Here is a 23,712-nt window from a genome sequence, read left to right as displayed (position 1 = left end):
GAGAGAGCAGTCTAATTTGATGAATGAATCCATCAGTTGGAAGGACTTTGACTTAGTGTCAAGAAATCTGGGTTCTAGTCTTGAAGTGTTCACCAACACTGTGATTTTTAGCAATTCCCTTGAACTTCAGCAGTTTTACTGAGAGATTTTCTCCAATGTCCAAAGATTTTTTGCAGCTCATTGACTATGATTTAGAAGATTTTGTAGTGGTGAAATGTCTTCCTAGATAATAACTGTCTATTCATTAAACATTGCTATACATGATAGGGTATACTGCAGCAAATATCTAGAACTCTAGAGTGTATGGCATTCAGGAACACCAAAGAAATGTATTAATTAAAGAACACAATTACCTTTGTATTTAAATAGAAGAGTGTTTTGCTTAAAGTGTTTTGGTTTTATGTTTATAAAATACCTGCATGCTTCATATTATTCCTTGAAAATAATGTGCACCTTGTGCTAAGATAATACATACAATCATGTTTCTATTCTGTTTCTCTAGTTTATTGTTTTCAACCCATAGCCTGAAGTCACCAATCTCTTCGTGCCCAGTCCCTTGGGCAATTTATATTCAAGCAGTGTTGCTTTTGGGTAAGCCTAATGCCTGGCTGGTTTTGTCTGTTGGTTGTTAGCCTTCAATGCCTGGCCAAGTTGCCCAGAGTTGAAAGGGTAGAAATGGGAGAAAAAAGGAAATACCAGTGATAGACTTCCTCAGACCCAGCTCTTGCAGCTCAGAAGTAACAGTGTACTTGAGTGGTAATACAAGTTAGAAATGACAGGTATTATCCACATTACAGTACTACTGGGAGATTGCTTTACATGCCTCCTGAAAACAAATCTGCATTGCATACCAGATGGACATGAAACCAAGATTTATTAAAATACCCTTAGCATATTTACAATTGAAAGTCATGAATGCAATTCTCTGTAAATTCCGAAAAATATAATTCTATCTCTTAAAACAAATTAACAGAGGTATCAACAGATTAGGATAAATATAATCTATCACAGAGAATTTTTTGACTAGACAATTGACATTTTTCTAATCAATATATATTATATACAAAAATACACTTGATATGGTGACCAAGTACTGTCAAGGAGGAAAAAAAAATATATATATATATAATACGCACACATATTTTTATTATGTACAAATCAGTATTGGTTACTTCACCTTTTCTTTTTAAAAATAAATACTTCATTTGGTTGCAAATGATATTTATAAATTCAACTCATGAGCATTTCTCAGCTTTGACAAAATTAAATATGCAAACAAATCAGAAATACATATTTTTAAAAACGCAAAGGGAAAATACCTGAATCCAATGAGCTTATTATGCTTACAAATATCCAAGAGCACGTCAGGTTTCATGTCTTTTAAAGGGCCTTCTCCTTTCCCCAGTTGTCTTCATGACTGCCTAAAATCCTTTCAGATTATATCTACAGATTGCTCTAATACTTAACTAAACAGAAAAGCCAATGTTTTACCAGGTTAAATGGCTATTTAGGACACGCTTACACTTTAAGTGCTTTCAAGAGTGTAGCAGTTACTGTTCATCTGAAAATAACCAAAAAGTGTCAACATCCTGATTCAGAATAGGGGTAGATGTTTGAATCATGAGTAGTAGTAAGAATGGAGTGGTAATAAAAAGCCTTATGACTCAAAGTGTTTTTGCCTGCACAGAATTAAGTCAATTTGTCCAGCAGCAGAGTTGCTTGAGATTCAAAAATTTGGCCTTCTGCATCATAGCTGGTGACCTGCTCTGATGTACAAATTTATCAAGAGAATGGCCTTAATTAAAGTAAAATCTATGAAAACTTGAGAAGGCCTAGAATAACACCCCCCCGCCACCCTGCCCAACCTTCTTAAAATAAAGTAAAATAAAAAGAGACGTATTTTCCATCTCTTTTATGGATTTTCCTTTTTGCTTAAGTGATGAGGTGATGCTGACATTAACAAGAGGCAGTCACAGCAGTGTGTCTCACATGGGCTCCTTGGTGACAGCGGGGCTCCCTGACCAAACGGCTGAGGAATGGATGGAGCACAGGGTGTGAGGGGAAGGAGGAGGGGCCAAGGGAGATATTCAGTTGTCTATGATGCAGAGGTGAAAAAATCTGGGTCTGGGAGAAACTGTAAAGAAAGAAAAAAAATAGCCATGGAATATGAAGGAAAAGGAAGCTGGAACAGAAGTACTGAAAGGAGAAAGTGAAACAAAGCTAGAAGTCAAAATGACTTTTGAACAGGCATGGAGTAAACAGGGTCTATGGACAAGCAGCCCCATGGATCTGAAATTGTTGGAGCTGTTAAACCAAGTACAGACCAGCTTCACTGGGGTACCTGCTTTCCCAGTACATTGTCTGGCACTGATCAATACAAGATCATGGGCACTCACATTTGCCTAATACAGATGTCTTGAACTTCCACAAAAAGCTGTCCAGGATACAACCATGGCAAAAAATCACCAGCTCCCTAACAACGTAATCTATCAGCAAAACATTGCATTAGCTTCATTCAAATTTTTCTCCTCCATGCATCCTTTTTTTCTTGCTCTTCCCATTGCTTGCAACCTCACAAGGCCCCAGCTCTATGAAGACATATAACTGCATGGATCAGACACACTTTAGAAAGCTGCATCCAGGGTCCAGGGTATCACTAAGAAAACTAAAGTACTTGAAATAATTTACATTTCTGCTAGGTCTGATACACACTAGGATGCTGACTGCCGTCACTTAGGTTCTAGGCATGCAGGCCAGTGCTTATTTTCCAGGCCAAAGCGCAATCCCCTAAATCAAAGTCCAAGGCCACCCTGCTTGCCATGCTAGTCTAAATGAAAACTCAATGAAAGAAAAAGACTATGATAAATCAACGTTTTCTCTAAAGATTCTTAAAGATTAAAAATTATCCAATTTCTAATTTTAAAAGTTTCTGCCTTTTTAGAAGTATTTTAGATTAGTTCTTTAAAGGGAAATCCTTTTTATTAATACATACACTCTTTGAAGATTAGCCATCTAGCTGACAGTAGGGTCATATTACTTATGCCTCGGGAAATTATAGAATTGCAGAATTATAAAATTAGTAGTTTTGTTGTAGACCTATCCCTTAGGTAGATCCCCAAAACCTATTTGTGTCATTGTGAGCAAACAGGAGAATTGTTACTACGCTTTCCCTCTCGCTCATGGATTTTTCAAGAAATGGAAGTCTTTCAGATTATGCAGAACACAATCTCAGTGGGGCTGAGTTACCTTCCTTATGCCTTGTGGCCCGATGTATGAAGAAATAAGATTTTATCTACAGACAAGTTAGCATGAAGAGAGAAAAAAGGAGGAGATATTTGTAACTGACAAAAACATCTAAAGTATAAAGATTTCAAATGTCCTTTTAGTCCCTTATTGGGAAGAGCAGTATAATTTTTGTATGCTATAAACTCCTTTTTATACATCTCCGATAAAGAAATCTGGAATTCAAACTCCATGCTAGGAGTTTCCAGGTTCATCCCTGAACACTTATCATCCTTGTCATGGGGAGGTAGAGTCATTCCCTGAATAGCCAGTGGTCTACGGGACTAATCTTTCATTTTAGGAAGACAGATCTGGAAAGTGAACCCAGTTGAACCATCAAAAATACAGCAGTTTCATGACAGGAAAGTGGAAGAAAGTCCCTGAAGAGAACAATGAAGGAAAGTACACAATTTAAACTACTTGCCAAGGACGTTAACAAACCATTGCTAATGTGTGCCTGAAAACATCTGATTTCCTTCTTGATGTACTAAGTATAAGATAATGCATTGGCAGCTCATACTATGTAGATGGAGAGAAATATTCATTTAAGACATTCTCATAGTTTCAAAGGTAGAGAGCCCCTCAGTGTCTGCACAGGTAGAATTTAGGAAAATGTTCAGCCTATGTGATAGCTATAGTGTGGCAGAGGTTAATTCACACCAAATTCTTCGGATGTGATTTGCTGCCTGAAACTATAGTCTCTTTTGCATTTTGCTGGTCCAATGTTATCAAGTTTCATGCAAAGCTTGGAAAAATGGCCCACAAGTGTAGTTGGATCAGCCTTTAGAAAAGGAGACAGACTAGAGATTCTCAGTATATTTAAGAGAAGATTTAAAAATAGATAGTTACATAAGGTTAGAGGGAATGTAGAAAAATAAATTGATGGCTATATCTACCACCTTCATATAAAAATGGAGTAAAAGTCACTCTTCCCCAGATCAAGAACTTCAGAGATGTAATACAGAATAAAGTCTGGAGTTCACGTGAGCTGTTGACTGAAGGAAACCAACCTATCAGAGAAGAGAAGGGTAAGAGAGAAAAGGTCTATGCCCCTGGTTATCACCAGAGTAGTGAGGAGAAGGGCTGGGGATAGAGGAGGAAATGAGTTCCGTAAGTTCCACCAGACAGCAGACCTACTGAATGAAGCTTAATTTGCTTCCCTCATCTCTCCATTGGTAGAAATTGCACAGTAGCTTAAGAGACAGAGTTAGCTAGCCGCCATTTTAGTATCTTCTTATTTCCAAGTAAGTTGTTAACTACACAAGTTTCCCAAATGCGAACTTTATATCACAGTATTGGTTAAGAGTCTTGGAACAAATAAGGATACAGAATTGGACAAGGCTTCAAATTGGACATGTTAAAACTCATCACTTCCCAACAAAGCACTGATCTGAAGAGTTTGGTAGAGTGCCCATTCCTTGGGAAGGGAGATGAAGAATTGTGAAACCAAAATGCAGTGTCTCTAATAAGGTGTCAACAGAGGACAGGTGTGCAGAAATGACACAAAATGGGCTTCCCGGTCACATACAAGCTGTGTAACTGAGCCTGGTTATGCCTGGATGCAATCGCTAATGGAGATATGAGTATCATTATGTAAGTCTAAAGAAGACAGACCTGCTGAGTTGACTATTCGAAGGTGTTTTCTTTAAGCCACTTCTGTACTAATAACAGTTTCCAGGCAGCTAGATTGTTTCTCTCTATAGCTGGAAAATGGAAATATATGCAACAAATTATTTGCATTCTGGAAAGGCTAAAAATTATCCACTCTTTTCAAATCCTATCAGCTTGGCCACACAGACTGGTTTCATCTGTGTTGCAGATTTCTTTATGAAGACAAAGTAGCAGACATGAATGAAAGTTCATTTCTTTATTCTCTCCACTCTCTTCAGTTGCAGAGTACCTAAAGATAAAATAACTAATACAAAAAAATTTTTGAAAAGTGGAAGCTTTTTCTTTCCTTGCCACCTTTTGGCCACTTTTATTAGAACAGACAGGATAAAAGAAAAATGAAGCTCAAATATAACTGATGCTTCTTGTTAGCAATTTAAAAAGACAATTTAAACTACTTTATAAAATCAGATATTTAATACTTGGATTAGATATGGGGGGAAGCTATATATTTTTGGACTTCTTCCTTCTCATCATATCAAGCTTCAAATTGATTTTATCTTTGTTGTTTTTATGGGTGGAGGTGAGTACTATAAAATCGACCAATTTTGTATGTCAGGGAGCGAAGAGGTTCCCCCGTCAATGTTAAAGCCTGGTTCCCGGAAAAAGAGCCTGCAAGCGTGCATTGCAAAGTCCCCTTCACACACTGACTTGGTGCAGTTTGCTGTGCTGTTGCATGCAATGATCTGCATCAATGATACTGGCCAAGGGAGAAGCAGAAATAGAAATGAGGACATACAACTTTCAAGAAAGGAAGAATATCATTCAAATGAAAATTTCTCTGTTGCAGACAGCATAATGTAAAGAGAATGTGCAATCCCAGGCCAATAGGCAAACCTTCACCCAAAATACACGTATTTCTTCTGCTACATCTCACTGTGTCCCTTAGAAAAACCATACCAATGACTTATCTTACTGGAAGTGTTAATACTACCAACATGTTTTATTCCTTCCTTCAGTTTTTTCCAGTTTCTTTACCAGCAGTATCTGAACTTTTCACTTAAGAAACACCATTCTTTATGGTGCTTATGAAAACAGGAGGTGCCTGAAGGAGGCTGAGAAGAGGTTTGCAGCTTCTACTGTCCTTGATAGGGGAGAGGAGGGGAGACCGCATATGCCATCTGATATTCCATTCCTCAACCATACTGGCAATTTGTTTTGGCTAGAACATTTAAAGGTGTAATAGCACCACTGGGTTTCCTTATTCCACTTCTCAGATTTCAGATAATATTTCTCCATAATTCCTGAGTAAGTTGCAGTGAGTGTGCAGAAAGACACCATCATCAACAAAGGATTCAAAAGGCAACTGTTGGGCAGTAGGGCCATCACCTATGACCTCTGGGCCCCCCACTGTCATCATAAACATTCACTTCTGCTTGGCCACACTTTTTCTTACTTCTTTTTCCCCAATAAGCTGCCACTTCTTGAAGTGAAAGCCATACAGCACACCTCCTAACCTGGTTTTTGATACTTCATGGGCCGATGCTTTTTACCTAACATATCTATAGTGTGATTTATGATATACTTTGTGCAATTTATGTAACTTATGATATTGTGTGCTCTAATGCTTGTCGATTGCTCATGCAAGAATCTGAACTATTGTCAAACTGTGTCCTCAGATTTAATAAATTTTGTCTACGAGGAGACAAAGTTGTTTGTAAGTTAAGGGTTCTTAGAGTTACTAGTAAGTCAGGTGTGAGTGTCTGGTTAGACACAGCTAGCAACACTGGTTACTCTCCTTTCTAGTTCAGGGAGGGCTATGCCTAGAACAGCCACTTAAAGCCTGCTGGCTGGATGTGCTCAAGCTGCCGAATGGCATCCCGATCACCTCCTCTCCAGAAAGTTCAGACTCTCCTGCCGCCCTAAATCCAAGCTCGACAGCATTTTAGAGAGATCATTTTCAAGGCCTCCAGATTATTCTAGATGAACTTCCTTGAACAAACTGTCATTGACCTTTACTGAGCATCAATTTGAGTTAAAAATGAAGGCCGTGTTAGCAATGTGGTACATTGGTGGACTTGGGAGGGGGCATCCCAGATATATGACGCAGGGTTCACAACAGGTGAGAATAATGAAGGTTCTGCCATGGTGTCTTAAAACACCAACATAATACATTGACTAGCGTGACAAAACCACTAGGTTTCCCCAACCAAGGCAGGCAAACCTTACTTTGTAGAAATAGGTATTTTATTGCAGTTTTAGTCTGTTCACTAGGATGAAATCCAAAGTGGGCTGCATTTGTCTAACTCTCACATTAAGCATTCTCACTCGTTGTTCTTCAGCACTGGTTCCTGGCAGGGTGACGTGGCCACAGTGGCAGCCCTGCTTACCTTCACTGATTTCTCATGAGCATCCTATTTAGAGACCAAAGTGGACAGCAGTGACTCCACTGAAAACCTCCTGTTGCTCTCACCATCAAGCCTACAAGGATTTAGACATCTGCTGGCCCCACAGAACTCAGAGCTGATTTCTATGGCATGGGTAAAACTGGCACTTTTCCTGTGCATGGTAACACTAGAAGGAGCACAGGATGGCTGTAAGTGGAATTCGTTTTTAATTGATCAGTTCTTTTGGTTGTCTTCAGAGTTAAGTGAAAACGAAGAGAAACTAAGAAAGCAGCATAAAAAGCTTCTTGCTCACAAGCAACTTCAAGCCTTTTTAGTCATGCATGTTCCTTCTCGGCTTTTCTATTTTGCTTGTCTCATTCCTTCATTGTGAATTTTAAAAATCCAACGTGTTACCATATTCCTTTCAGTTGCACCAGTAGAAGAGGTGGTTAGCACCTGCATGAATATGGCTTCTGTGACTTGATTTGATCCTGACCACAGTCTTCATTCCCGAAGCTGACGTTAGATTAGGATATGGTGCTGTTTTCATTACTGGATCTGTTATAGAAGCATTCCTGAGGGGCTGCTGGCTGGCAGGCATATCCTGGGAAGATGCTCAGGCACCTGGCAAGTCCAAGGGTTCTGGAAAGATGCTGGGGCAAGGGGCAGGCCACATGTGATGGCTGGATTGGGAAGAAATTTAAGATTCCTGCCCATCTCTGGACTGTCCTCCACCAACTGGAGGAGAAAGCTCAGCCTCTCTTTCTTCAAGGCCTAAAATGAGTCTTTGAACATATTCTCAATTCATCTCCAGTCCTCTTTCTTCACCCCTCACCTCTTTCTTCACCCCTCACAAGATAAATTCAGAGGTGGATTAGGAACAAAAGTGTCAGAGAGGTCCAAGGTGGTTTCCTTACGTGACTCAAGAGCCAGGGTGAGAAAAAGCTGCCTATGAATAACATTCCATCTGAAGATTTCTATTAATGTAATTACCTTCTTTTCATTTTGATGTAAGGAATCTTTTTTCTGCACTTTTTTTTTTTTTTGACATTAAAGAGTCCTGCTTCACCCTACTTCACATGCCTATCAGCCAAGGTCATGAGCGGGGGCTGTGAGTTGCATTTGCTCTCCTGTCTGGAAACTGCCTCCTGGGGACGGTCGGGCGGGGGGTGCAGCTGTAAAGTCACAGGACATGACGTAGAACTCAGCTGCATGTCAACACATCGCCCATTCATGAACGGTCCAAAATGTGAAAGGTGCTCTGCCGCTGGGTCTCTTGTCTAAGCAGGTTCTCTGACCCCAAGGCTACGCTTGCTCAGGTGTTATAGCTTCTCCAGGGAGCTGGGATGCAGAATCTCTGCTGGCCCAGAAAACCACTAAGGACTGATGTAAAAACAAGAATGGGCCTCACTTAATAACTGATGTCGACTCCTTGCATGGTAACTTGTTCTCCAGGATGAAGTTTATGGCTGTATGTCTCCCTCTCTCTACCCAGGTACGACTCTGTTTTTTCTCTTTTTCATTACGTAAACCGTAACAACAAAAAATCGTTTTTCTAGTCTGGAAAATACGTATTCTTGGACCTCTTCAAAAATAGTTTTGGTGAGTTGCAACATTGGAGAGAAAGATGCTGCAGGATTTTGCTGCAACAGGATCAAAACTAAGACCAATAATCAAAACAGCAGTGTGTAACGACAAAGACTTTGAACTCTCCCAAGGCAACTGTCCTCGATGATCCTTTCTCTCCTCTGTGACAATGTGACCTATATCAAGCTTTGGTTATAAAGCTGGAAATCTCAGCTTTTAAAAAAATTTTGGGAAAATTGTGGTATTTCTTCTGGTCTTACAACAGAGTGGACTTTGGGCTTCGACAAGAAACAGTCATCAAATATTTCTGCAATGTTCCCTTAAATAGTTTTCCATTGTTCCTGTGGCTGAATGTGAGACTTCTTAAAGAAGGCATGGGGCACTCTCTGCAGATGACCTCAGAAAGAGATGAGCAAAACAAACATTTAGTGACACATCTTTCAAGAACGTCCTGCAACCCTGTGGTCACAAAGAGTATGCGTGCAAGTCAGTCCTCCATCTCCAGCGCCATCATTTCCATGCGTCTTCCTCTTAGTTGGTGGTCACACTGGCTTCCTTCTGACGCAGTCTTTCTTTCTGTTAAGGAAGAAAAATGAATATATCATTTCTTTCATCTTTCTCAAGTTTTGATACATTTCTCAAATTCTGGTCTAGAATGCTGAGTTTCCGGAATTGTGCCAAACGGCCTAGAAATGAGAGTACCTCCACTGCTCTTTCCCTAAGCTCTTAGTTATCTGCCCCTCCCTACCTATCACCCTTACTCACCAGAAAACAAACAAACAAGAAATCAATAACCAGCCAATCTGCCAACTATATCCATCTAAAACACGGGCCTTTACCATGCCAGGGTGGTCTTTTCTGCTCTCTTCTTTTGTGACAAAGACCCTAACTTTGTAGTGTTACTCAAGGACCCCTTCCGTCCCCACCTTTGGCCCACTGATGGAATTAAGAGAATGCTCAAGAAGGTATGAAAAAAATTACTGTTTCCAAGTTCAATGTATCTGCCAATGATCAACTTGGCAGAACTCAAGAAAAGCCATGCAAAATGGGGGATGACCAGATTTAGTCTCTGCAGAATGGCAGAAGTTCCCGATTTGCCATGGATGTTATGCTCTTCATTCGCTGAGCTTCCTCCTCAGGGACTGCCTTCTAAAGGGAAGAACATGGACATCTGCTGGGAAGATGTAAAAATAAACAGGAGCACACTACACAGAAACACGGACCCTCATGGTATCTGTGACATTAGGGAAGTAAACACATGAGTATGGTAAGGATGGTGTATCTGCTCTTAGAGAAGGGCAAATAGAAGGCTAAAGTGGAAAAGGGAGAATGAGCAGATGCAGAGAGAGAAGCCTTTGAGAATGGATCCTTGGCTGCTGATGAGCTATGAGGTATGATGCTGCAGTGAATTACTAAATTGGCCTAGATATAAACTTAAGTTGATGATTTGTCGACACCCATCCTAAATTTGGACTCCATCCCTAACTTGGGAAATTTAATCAGGAATCAGCTTACAAGCTCTTCTCTAATTTCCACCCACCCGTACAGACAATAAAATAAGCAACCGCCACAAGCCCAGGATCACAACTGGGAGCTTGTTCACAGGGGAGGTCAGAAACCCACCGTTTTTGTCTACATGGCTGACCCCATTCTCTCTGCCTTGGGGGAACAGGCTTGGCTGTAAAAGTCTGGATAGAAGCCCAAATAAAAGGTCTGGAGGAAGAGGGAGAGGCTCATGGAGGAGGAAGATAAAAATCAGGGTTCAGCCGACTGCCACTGAAAATCATACAAATGAATGTCCTAAATATCCCATTAAATGGGCACAGAGGACATGTCCGGTTAGGTAGGGACCATGTGCTCGACCATCGCTTTACCAGCCAGGCTGTGCAGCCCGGACTTCTCCATTTCTCATTCATCAGCCTCATGCAACGTTCATTTAGCTGCTCATGGGGTGAAACATCATGGTCAATCAACAGAAATAATCTCACTTTATAACTTAGATCCCACTTAGATTTTCAAAGGATTTGAAGCATCCAGCAAAAAAGTACTAATAATCTAAAAGGATAAAGTAAGTAGTTGTGGGACATCAGGGTCCAGAGAGAGTAGGGTTTGAAAAATCCGAGACAGAAGGGTGATACTTCCACTTCCCACTCATCGCCATTCCCCACTCATCGCCATTCCCCACTCATCGCCATTCCCCACTCATCGCCATTCCCACTTCATCGCTATCTCATTGTAGGTCACTGGAATCCAAAAGCAGCTGCACCACAGCAACAAGAAAAACAACTAATATTTATTGAGCTCTTATTATGTGTTAGGCATTTTACACGTCTTTTCTCAGTTTTCTCAAAATAACCCCAAAGGAAAAGTAATATGCTCTTTTCATGGAAGAGAAAGAAACAAAGTAACTTGACTAAGGTTTTAACTATTTGGCAGAGCTGTGCCTGTGCCTGCCTGGCCTCAAATGTCCTTTGGTCTCACCCCACAGCTCCTCTGACTATTGTCTGTAACACCTAGGTGGAGATTCACTGTGATCTCTATTGAAAACTGGACTTTGGAGGACAATGCAGTCTCAAATCTAGGAAGTCTGGGGAGACTGCTGCTTTCCAGCACAGGGAGAGATGTCAGGAGACCCAGAATCTGGTCCTGGTTTTTGTTATCCACTTGCCAAGTGACTCTGGGGAGCCTGTATCTTTCCGCACTTCAAATTTCCCAACTATCAATAGGAGAATCCCTGCCTCTTTCTTTGATGGGGAAAAGCAAATGAAGAGAATGAGTATATTTAAACATTTTGAGAGAAAGATACTTTGAGATAAGGGTAATTGTACTGTGCGTAGGGTGTGGAAGGATGTGAAATGGCAACTGACTAAATTTGGTTTATCAGAAATGACCTATGTTGAGTTTACAGGAAAAACATATAAAGCTATGTTTTGTACCTCCACCCACACATACCTTTTTTTTTTTTTTTTTAACCATATGCTACTCTGGGATGGGAACTGAGACTCTGGATGCTACGTTTCTTCTCTGAGTTTTAGCCCTTCCTGGGCGCAACTCAATTTTCATGACAATCGTTAGGTTGTGTTGAAAAATATATCTCACCAGGCTAGCAGTGGGATTGATTTTCTTTGTCTCCACTTTCTTCTCTGAAGTCAACTTGCTGACTGATTCCTGAGCCATTTTCAATCTGAAATAGAAATAGGGAAAAGACAGGGGAGACAGGGAAAAGAAAGGAAGAGGGAAAAGGAAAGAAGAAAGAGTTAAGGCAGGTTAAACATAAACCCAAATGCTTTTGAATTAATCCATCAGCAATTTGAAAATAATGAAATGTTTTTTCAATGCTTTTTGTTATTAAATTCAAACCCTAATTAGGTGTGAAGGTTTCTCTGCTTTATCAAAACTGAATTTTCTCCACCAGCTGAAGACTGTTTCTGTGAACAATGTGGTAGTTTCTGACAGGTGGAACACCATTGCACAGAGCACGATTTACTTCAGTGTTATCTGGCTTGTGATCCACTTAGCAGATAATGAGATGATTTTGAAGAATGAAGTTCTGACGAAATGTGAAACCACAAATATTAAAATTCACTATTTCACATCAATTAAGATGTGATAACCTACAGAATGGGAAAAAAGATAACCTACAGAATGGGAAAAAATATATAAATATATATCCTTTTCATTCTGTAGGTTATCTTTTTCCCATTCGAAAAATATATTTATACATTATATATAATACATAATACATAAACTTATTAATATATATAATATATAACATATACTTATTTATATATAATATATAATAATATATTTATAATATATATAAATATATACTTTTTTATATATATATATATATTTTTTTTGAGATAGAGTCTTGCTCTGTCGCCCAGGTTGCAATGCAGTGGCGTGATCTTGGCTCACTGCAACCTCCGCCTCCAGAATGGGAAAAATATTTTTAAATCATATACCTGATAGAGACTTGTGTCCAGAACACATAAAGAACTCCTACAATTCAAATAAGAAGACAAATTATACCCCCTCCTCTAAAAATGGACAAGGGATTTGAATAGACATTTCTCCAAAGCTGACATACACATGGTCAATAAGCATGTAAAAAAGATGCTCAACATCACTGGTAATCAGGAAACACAAATCAAAACCACAATGGGATACCACTTCACATCCACTAGGATGGCTAGAATCAGAAAGAAAGACAGTAACAAATACTAGAGATGAAGATGTGAAGACATTGGAACCCTCATACACTGATGTGACTGTAGAATTACACCGTTGCTTTGGAAAACAGTTTGGCCATTTTCCAAAATGTTAGGCACAGAATTATCATATGACTCAGCAATTCCACTGCTAGGTACATAAATATATGTATGACTAAGAAAATTGAAAAGATGTCTATATAAAAATTTGCATATGAATGTTTATAGAACCATTATTTGTGATAGTCAAGAGTAGAAGCAACCAAATTTCCATCACCTGATGGATAAATGAAATGCGGTATATCCATACAATGGAATATTATTGAGCCATAAAAAGGAATGAATTTGCTGATACATGCTACGACATGGATGTACCTCAAAAATGTTGTGCTAAGTGAAAGAAGCCAATCACAAAAACACATGACTCCATTTATGTGAAGTGTTCAGAATAGGCAAATCCATACAGAAAGTAGATTAGCAAAACCATGGGTTTACCCATGCAGGGGAAAATGGGGAGTTATTGCTAACCAGTCAACGATTTCCGCTAAAATCAGATAGAGGTAATGGTTGCACACCCTTGTGAACATACTAAAAACCACTGTGTAGTGAAGTGATACTAATGTGTACCGAATTGTACACTTTAAAAGGGTGAATTTTGCAATATGTAAATTCTATCTCAAGAAAATTTATTAAAAATTCATTAATTCAGCATGATAGTATTTCTTACCCATCAGGTTGGCCAACGTAAATAATTAGACAATATTAACTGTTTGTGAGGATGCAGGGGAATGGGAGGTGCCACACAGTGCACTAGGGAGAAGAAATTGGTGTGGCGGGGTTTGGCAATATCAAGTAAAACTGGAAGCATGTACACTCTACAAGCCATCAAGTTTTCTTGTAGGGAGATACCAAAAAGAATAACAAACAGACACAGAGCTTTCACTCTGGCAATATACGCAGTCATGAAAAACTGCAGACATCCTAATGAATAGGTTCAATGGGTAATAGATATATGACAATAGCAAATAACAACATTTACTGGGTACTTAATCTGTACCAGGTGCTGTTCTATCTACCGTATTTGAATTAAACTTAATTTTCACAACAACTCTGTGAGACAGGAACTTTGACTATTCCCATTTCATAGGTCTTAACCACCATGCAATGTGCAATGCTGCTTATGTACGGTATTCATTCAACAGAATAGGGTAAAACAGTGAGAAGGAATGAACTAGATCTATGAATTTAACCAGCACAGGTATCAGAGACATGATATTGAGAGAGTGAAGAATCCTGCAGTGACACAGTGAACAGGCCATCTATGATGATGGTCAAGAGCTCAGGCTCCAAAGTCTGACCGCAGAATTAATTCTCAGCCCTATCACTTATTAACTGTGTGACTCTGCAGAAGAGAACTCTCTGTGTGCCTTATTTCCTAAAAAATACTTGACAGCAATAGCGCATGCTACATAGGATCAATGAGAGGACTGAGACAGTGTCAGAAGCATGTGAACCAGACCAACTCCATCTTGAACAGAAGCTGGGTAAAATGAGGCTGAAACCTAGTGGGCTACATTCCCAGATGGCTAAGGCATTCTAAGTCACAGGAAGAGACAGGAGGTCAGCACAAGACACAGGTCATGAAGACCTTGCTGATAAAATAGGTTGCAGTAAAGAAGTTGGCCCAAACTGGCCAAAACCAAGATGGCCACGTAGTGACCTCTGGTCATCCTTACTGCTACACTCCCATTAGTGCTAAGACACTTTACAAATGTCATGGCAACAGTCAGGAAGTTACCCTACATGATCTTAAAAAGGGGAGGCATGAATAATCTATCTCTTATTTAGCATATCATCAAAAAATAACCATAAAAGTGGGCAGCCAACAGCTCACAGGGTGCTCTGCCTATGGAGTAGCCATTCTTTTATTCCTTTGCTTTCCTGATAAACTTGCCTTCCCTGTACTCTATGGACTCGCCCTGTATTCTTTCTTGTGTGAGATCCAAGAACCCTCTCTTCGGGGTCTGAATCGAGACTGCTTTCCTGTAACATCTTTCTGGCAACCACAGTGAGGAAACCCCTGAGCCAAAGTGGTGGGGTCCTGTAACAGCAGCGCAGCTCCCGGCAGGTGGTAATAGCGGAATAAATGTAAGCTGCTATTGCTGCTTTGCAGGCAGTATGCTACATTGTGCGTATAATTTTAAATTGAACCCATACATACAAACATCTATCTGTATTTATATACGGATACACACATATAAAAGTATTCAAATAGACTAGAAAGATACTCAATAATTTCATGACAGAGGTTATTGCTAGAAAGATCTGGGAAGAGAATGACACCGACAATAACATGCCAAGTAGAATTTCATTTTTTCTGTAAGACTTCACTTTTAAATTTAAAATCTTAAAGAATATATGATGAATGTTAACAGTTATAATTCTAGGTAGTGGGAACATGGGTGTGATATGTTATCTTTTGTATTTTTATTTTTAAAATTTCTTCAAAAAAATCTTCAAAATAGTAAATACTTAAAGATCAACTGAGACATTTAAAAAATATGCTTTTTCTTCCATGCTTCAAATAAAAAATACCTTGCTTAATATTAATCACATACTTGTTGGCATCTGTAAGTGGCTGAGTAGCTTAGCTCTTTATCTAGCTAATGTTATACAATTTGCTTAAAACACACTTTTAGTAATCGCATCTCCCCACCCACAGGCACAGGTTAGTGACAATGAATTCAACATTCTTACTTGTGCACTGGACAATAAATTAATTCTGCTGTTGCAGTGTGAAAGTAGCCATCAGACAAATACATCAATAACCAGGCAATGCCCTGTTCTAACAGATTTTATTGACAAATACTGGTAGTGGGCCAGATCTGGCTCAGAGGCTGCAGTTTGCCAATTCCTGGACTATATCATAGGATCCAAAATCTTATGATTTTGGATTGGCAATCCAATCTCCCCGTTATAAACCTAGTTTACTTGTCTATCTTACCTCTTCAGACCCAGATCTATTGTATTCATAGTAGGCTGGTTTAATTAGCTGAGTATCTTTGGAGAAGTCACGTAATCCCCTGAACCTCAATTTCCTCATCTCTTAAAAGTGTGAATAATACCACACCTAATAACAGTGTTGCTATAAAAATTAAAGAAAGTACTATATGTGGTTACTGATCAAGCCTCTTTTCCTTCACCTCACTCCATGTGTTCCATGACCCACCCAAACGCCTTACATTCTTTGCACATGGCTTTTTCTCACCTTTGCATCTTGCTTTTACTGTTCCCTCAATGACCGTCTGAGTCATTTCCATGCATTCAAATTCTTCGCAGGCTTCTGTTTACAGCTTAAGTGTCAAAGTCACGAAAGCTTCCTTCATCTCTCTTAGCCAGAAGTAATTGCTCTTTTCTTAAGTGACAAAGCACTTTGTGCCTCTCTTAAGGTACTTAAGGCATTTCATCTTAGAACTGAGTAGGTGTCTTATTTTTCTTTCTTTTTTTTTTTTTTTTTTTTGAGACAGAGTCTCGCTCTGCCGCCCAGGCTGGAGTGCAGTGGCCGGATCTCAGCTCACTGCAAGCTCCGCCTCCTGGGTTTACGCCATTCTCCTGCCTCAGCCTCCCGAGTAGCTGGGACTACAGGCGCCCGCCACCTCGCCCAGCTAGTTTTTTGTATTTTTTAGTAGAGACGGGGTTTCACCGTGTTAGCCAGGATGGTCTCGATCTCCTGACCTCGTGATCCGCCCGTCTCGGCCTCCCAAAGGCTGGGATTACAGGCTTGAGCCACCGCGCCCGGCCGGTGTCTTATTTTTCTTAAACCACTGGAATGACTTGAGGACAAGGAGCAGGACTTATCCATATTTGGGACCTCTCCTTGTTCCTTTACCCAGCACTGTACCATGCACAAATCAGTTCTTAGCATCTATGTGACAAATGACATGCATTGATAACTTTTGTTTTTCTGCCTTAAACAGTTTAAATGTTTAGTAAATACTCAAGAGTTATAAAATGATTGCTTTTTGCATTTATCCTTGGGAAAAAACTATAAAAACATTTAGAAGTATAGTTCCAGTTACTGATTAGCTGACTGGGTCTTAAATAAGGAAAAAGAAAAGATGCTCAAGGCCACCCAAATGTGCTAAATATTTACACATGTCATCTTATGTATAGATTCCAAGATACTGAAAAGTATCCACATTACTTTGCCCACAAGGAGACTAGGACTCAGGGAGGTCATGTAACTTTGTCCCAAGTCTGGAATTTCTCTCTCCCACTTACGAGGTAAGGGCTTTTTGCATTTAATCAAAGAAAATTTGCTGGTTAGACAGTTTCTAGCGGCATCCATGCTCAACCTCCTCATTGTTTGTGGACTTATTTTTGTTTCTGGCCTAGATGTCGGCTCTAATGTCCATCGGTAGGTGACTGGACAAAGAAAATGTGGATCACCTACACCATGAAATACTATGCAGTCATAAAAAGAATGAAATCATGTCCATGGCAGCAACATAGATGGAGCTTCAGACCATTATCCTAAGTGAAATAACTCAGAAAGAGAAAATCAAATACTGCATGGTCTCACTTGTAAGTGGGAGCTAAACAGTGGTTACACATGGACATATAGAGGGAAATAACAGACACTGGGGATTATTAGAAAGGGAGGAGAGTGGGAAGACAGTAAGGGTCAACAAATAACCTTTTGGGTACAAGGTTCACTCTTCAGGTGATGGATACACTATAAGCCCAAACCCTGCCACTATGAAATATATCCGTGTAACAAACCTGTACAAATCTATGTACCTCCTGTATTGATAAAAATAAAAAAAAAAAAGGTTATATGGCAATCCTTACAAAATAACTTGGAAATATAGGAAAAAAACATACAAACATGTCAGAGAAAGAACACACATATTCTCAATTCATAAATGTCTCAGTAAAATTTTTGAAAACTTAATCTTTTCCTCCTTCTATCATGCATATGCTCCCTAAGGAGTTACTGGGAGCCCTGGTAAATACCAAGTGCTGCCAACTACTGAGGAAAGACACAAGTATGAGATGAGAAAGTGAGTCATGTCCTCAGATGTTCTTGCCTACTCTTGCCTCTGTAGTTGACTATAACCTGGTCAGACACGGTGGCTCACGCCTGTAATCCCAGCACTTTGGGAGGCCGAGGCGGGCGGATCACGAGGTCAGGAGATGAGACCATACTGGCTAATACAGTGAATCCCCATCTCTACTAAAAATACAAAAACTTAGCCGGGTGTGGTGGTGGGTGCCTGTAGTCCCAGCTACTTGGGAGGCTGAGGCAGGAGAATGGCGTGAACCCGGGAGGTGGAGCTTGCAGTGAGCTGAGATTGTGCCACTGCACTCCAGCCTGGGTGACAGAGTGAGACTCTGTCTCAAAAAATTAAAAAAAAAAAAAAAAAAAAAGTTGACTGTAACCTTTGCTTTCACATTAGAACCACTACAAAATCATTTTTTTTTTCTTCAACTCATCAGGGAGCAGGGGTTACAGGCAGCTAGGTGAACTATGTTCAAAAAGTAGCATGCCTTTCTTTTTAGAGATTCAGGCTCCCCACTGTTACAGCCTCATCTTTTGGGAGAGCCTATGGCATACTGTGGGCTTTCTACAGGCTAGAGGCATATGTGCTCCAACAGGTAATGTGCCTTTAAGTCAGTATGCCACAGGGAATGTCCACGTTTCCTAAAAAAAAAGGATGAAAAAAACTGAAGGTCCAAGTGCTGCACCACTAAATGTAAAGACAGGAGTTCAGAATCTCTCTAATAAATGCAAGAGCTCTTCATTCTCATGACTGTTCAGAAATACATGGAGTAACATGATAAACAAAGGAACATGCAAAAAATACATTTTTGCCACTGGCTCAGTCAATTCTGGCCTGTGGTCCTTTGGAATGGTGAATAAGGTTTCCTTGGTACAGAAAAGGTATTGGCCCTCACTGAAGATCACACCTGTAAAATAAATGACTCACCGGTCTGACTACCCAACATAGCTTTGCCTTACCAGTCATTACCAGGGACAGCTTCTATGACCAAATAATGACACTCCTATGGTCTCCCTTCAGAAGAAAAAGTCAGAAAAGGGGTATAAAGAGCTTCAAGGATGAAATACAACAAGGAGTGAATATTCACTACTTTGCCATGATCTCCTTGCAGCTTTGAACTAAGTCACATCAGGCCAAGATACAGGGAATAGCACATAGACTTCGGGGCATCGTGGAAACGGCTTTCTTGCCTCAGAAACCTCAATATCACATGGTTTATGGCACTTTGAATAGAGAAGACTGAGGGCAACATTTTGATCTTTTCCTCATTAGGCTTACCTGAAGCATAGATGGTATTAACACCGTAAGGGCTGTTTTAAATATGCTTTCAGAGGGATATGGCTAAGTCCAGCCATCCCTCCAACCACTGCCTGGGAGACTGAACATCAGAAGTAAGGTTCTGTCCACTCTACGTAGTTTGTTCAGGTCTTTTGATACTCCTCGAGTCTACACAAGGTACGGACTCCAGTTCACAGAGACAAATTGCTTCTCCAGGCAAAAAGGGACTAATGTCCAACTTTGGTTCTAAATAAGTGCGATCACAGAGCCCTGACCAGGGCTGTGAGGACCACTCTCATCTCTATCCCTCTTGACAACATTCACTCATGAGGCATTTCCGAATTCCTGACATAACTATCGCACATGGTTAATTGCTATAAAAGTCAATGAAATAAGTAAAGTCACTCTCTACTGTTAGTAAGAAATAAAAAAAAAAACCAAACTCATTAATTTCTCAATTTAAAGGGAAATTTTTTCCTTGCTGCAGCAGCTGATGAAAACATCATTGACTAGCCTATGTGGAATGTTTTCAAAGGGTAGAAAAATAAAACTAAGAGAAAAGAGCCATAAACAATAACCCCAAGTTCATGTATCCCAGGCAGGCCAACGGGGCCACATACTTAGACAGACACACTCTCCCATCTGACCTTTGGCTCTGACCACTCTGGCACCAACCACTGCCTGTGCCTCCCAGGTCAGTTTCACTAGCAGCCATGATAAAACAGACCAGCAGGAAAGAAAGAATATGAGCACAAAGTAATCTTAGGCTTAGCTCCTAACACACCAGAATTTAGCCTTTAAAAGTTATTCCAGTTGGGCGTGGTGGCTCACACCTGTAATTCCAGTGCTTTGGGAGGCTGAGGCAGGAGGACTGCTTGAGGCTAGGAGTTCAAGGCCAGCCTGGGCAATATAGCAAGATCTCTGTACTAAAAAATGCTTTAAAAAAAAATGAGTTGGGCATGATGATGTGTGCCTGTAGTCCTAACCAGTCAGGAGGCTGAGGCAGGAGGATCACTTGATCCCAGGAATTGGAGGTTACTATGATGACACCACTGCATTCTAGCCTGGGCAAAAGAGTGAGACCTTGTCTCTTAAAAACAAAACAAAACAAAACAAAACAAAATTCCATGATAAATTAGCATATCACTTCTATTTTGTCCAATTGTGTACTTTGTCAAATCTAAATCTGACAATTTTCCCTATTCTATTCCTAAGATATTTTCCTATTTAAAAGTAAAAAACTTCTCTTAGAGACTGCATTTCACCAGCTACACAGATCAGCCACTTCATAGCTTTTGTGAGCTATCACTTGTAGTACCCAAACATACTTTGACTTCAAGTGATTAATTGCAGAACAAAGGCCTCTTCCGTTTGCAGAGCTTCTCCCCCGGGCCACAGGGGAGTTGAAGTTGGGGAGCCCTGGACTTGCCCTGGAATGCATGATCAGTTAAAGCCAATCACTCTGCACTTAGTAGACATAACACCCAGGGCCGACCCAGCGATTTAGGTGCAGAGTGAAAGGTAACAGCATCGCATTCATTTCCTCATTTAGGGAGAGTAGTCTGGGAGACAGTTTGAAAACTGAAATCAGCCCTGTGTCATAAATTTCCAAATTTAATTGAAATGCATTAGTCTTTGGAAGACATTTCCAATCCTGATAATGAAGACATGCATGTGCTAGCAGATGCCAACTCCCCCCTCTTTTGGTTTTGAAACCTATACCACCTACGGAGTCTCACCAAAAACTAGCACTGACAGCCTGTTTGCACGGGTGACTGGAACAAAGCGGGGAGGAAACAGGGAAGATTGTCTGGAGTAGGGAGCCTCTCTGGCGCCCCTCAAATCATCCTACCCAGGCAGCCCCCTGCTGCATCTCTGGCCAAGGCAGGAGCTGTCAGGAGTCCCACAGATAAGTAATTTAGAAATATTCTAGGCTGAATGAAGGAGACATACTTTAGGTTTCCATTGTTCTCTGCCAAGCTAGGGAAATAGAGTGTGGACAGATGCGCCCTAAGGTTTTGATTTGAGCTCCAAAGAGGTTTGAGGCTTGGCATAGCCATGAATCCAAAGGATCTCCACTTCCTTGTTTTTTCTAAACAAATTGAAAGTAATACAGTCAAGAACAGAGCTGGCGATTGTTTTACTCCATTAACTAATCTTTCTTGTTCTGAACATGTCTGTTCTCTTTAACAAAGCTATTAAGATTTTAGATTCTTGGGAAGAAGCAACCCATATGGGATACGTTCAGGGACTTCCACCACCAAAACCCAAATAAATAGGATTTTTCATCTATCAGCAGCAGACAGCAAATCTTGCAACCAGTTTCAACATGGCAAAAAAAAAAAAAAAAAAACCCACAGTGATTATTTATTTGTTCAACAAATACTAACTCAGTATCTACTATATATAAGGAAAAACAAGGTGCTACAGAGAAAACAAAGTAGTACAAGACATCGTAATTATCTTCTAGGGGCTATGATTTATCCAAAAGAGAAAGTGTTTATAACCAAATAAATAAAAAACCAAATCATTAAATGCCAAAATTGAAGACATAGCAAACTCCCAAAATTCTGGAGGTAAGAGAGCTCACACAGATTAGAGAACCCTTCATGAAGGACACAGTATGTGATCAGTAAATTTTTCCAGAATAGAGTTTCATAGTTTGTATATCACTTGAGACATAATAGATATTTTAAAATTATGCCTTTATATAAATATTATAAAGTACAGTCACACACTGCATAATTCCATTTCAGTCAAAGACAGACCTCATATATCATGGTAGTCCCATAAGGTTATAATGAAGCTCAAAAATTCCTATTGCCTAGTGAAGTCATAGCTACCATAATGTTGTGGCACAATTACACTTTATTATAAAAATAAATTTAGTGTAGCCTAAATGTACAGTGTGTAGTTATAAACATGTTTTAGTTATAAACATAAAAAAATAGGGTACAGTAATATTCTAGGCCTTCAGATTCACCCACCACTCACTCACTGACTCACCCAGAGCAATTTCCAATTCTGTGAGCTCCATTCATGGTTAAGTGCCCTACGCAGGTGTACCATTTTCTATCTTTTATACTATATTTTTACTGTACCTTTTCTGTGTTTAGATACACAAATACCATTGTGTTACAATTATACTCAGTACAGTAACCTGCTGTACAGGTTTGTAGCCTAAGAACAATAGGTTATGCCATATAGCCTAGGTGTGAAGTAGGCTACACCATCTAGGTTTGTTTAAGTACACTCTATAATGTTTGCACAATGATGACATCACCTAACAATGCATTTCTCACAATGTATCCCACTAGTTAAGTGACACATGATTCTATGTGTTTAAATTAAGTGCTGCAAATTTATATTATCAGGATGTGCAAATACACAAGAGACTGGAGTAGACCAAGCACTCAAAGAAGGAAGCACAGGAAAGAGGGCAGTTAGTTAGGCTGATCCCAGGAATAACACTGCGTGTGATTCCTCCAAAAGCGTGTTGACTCACCCAAGTTCGCATCTTTATAATGTAAACCCCCAGGTCTATGTAGCCAAATTCATCTGCTCTGTCAATGCCCAGCTCATTTTCTACTTCAAACTGCAGGAAGTCAGGGTTGGAAGACAACTGTAAGATCATCTGAGCCCAGGAGTTCCTAAACTTGGCTGAAGGTAAGAAATCACTAGGAAGGTGTCAATCTCTCATCTCCAAAGTTCACCTGGTACATGTAAACAAGAGGATGGTGAAGCCAAGGCATTTATTAAGGAAAACTAAACACGAAATGTGCTCTTGCTCTGCCCTCTCTGTGGGGAGTTTCTAAAACCACAGATTTCTAGACTCTACACTCTGGTATTCTGATTCAGTAGCTCTGTTTACAGTTTTACAATGGCCTCCAGGTGACTTGGGAGATCTGCCAGGTATGGGAGCTGCTGATCTCTAACACTGCCCCACCGGCTTCTGAATCTCCTCTAAAACTCTCGGCTTAGGGTGGTCCTGATTACGGCTAAGTGTCTCCTCAAAGCTCCCTGTAGCTTCCACATTTCCTTTGGATCAATTCTTCCTCCAAACTCTTATACCAGCCAGGATCTTCAATGCTCTTTCAATATCTAGCTGTGTGCTAGAGAATGCACCATACAAGAGACAGCAAACAACAGGCTTGTGTCCTAGAAGTGGAAAGATACACATCAACTGCTAAAATAACAAGCTGGAATGAGTTAAATGCTAAAGGAGGGTAAGAAGAAAATGCCATCAGAACTCATAGGAAAAGCTAATTCTTTTTTTTTTTTTTTGAGACGGAGTCT

At 40.0% G+C, this 23,712-nt stretch overlaps 1 protein-coding gene across 8 annotated transcripts in view; it reads right to left on the bottom strand.

Annotated features, from left to right (window-relative positions):
- Positions 1-855: 855 nt before the first annotated feature.
- The window catches only part of FMN1 (formin 1), a 419,748-nt gene continuing 396,891 nt past the window's right edge, over positions 856-23,712 (bottom strand). For 7 of the 8 annotated variants that reach the window (XM_031668862.1, XM_009209842.4, XM_031668863.1 and 4 more), the window contains 2 exons: positions 11,964-12,048; positions 856-9,440 (listed from right to left, as the gene is read on the bottom strand). In XM_031668862.1, the coding sequence (XP_031524722.1) occupies positions 9,396-9,440; positions 11,964-12,048 (130 nt within the window). In that variant the 3' untranslated portion in view covers positions 856-9,395. The remainder of the gene's footprint in view (positions 9,441-11,963; positions 12,049-23,712) is intronic. The other variant, XR_004185219.1, reaches the window with a different exon arrangement.

The sequence above is a fragment of the Papio anubis genome, chromosome 7 (assembly GCF_008728515.1).
Source record: "Papio anubis isolate 15944 chromosome 7, Panubis1.0, whole genome shotgun sequence".
NCBI lineage: Eukaryota > Metazoa > Chordata > Mammalia > Primates > Cercopithecidae > Papio > Papio anubis.
This window is presented reverse-complemented; position numbering and strand designations above follow the sequence as displayed.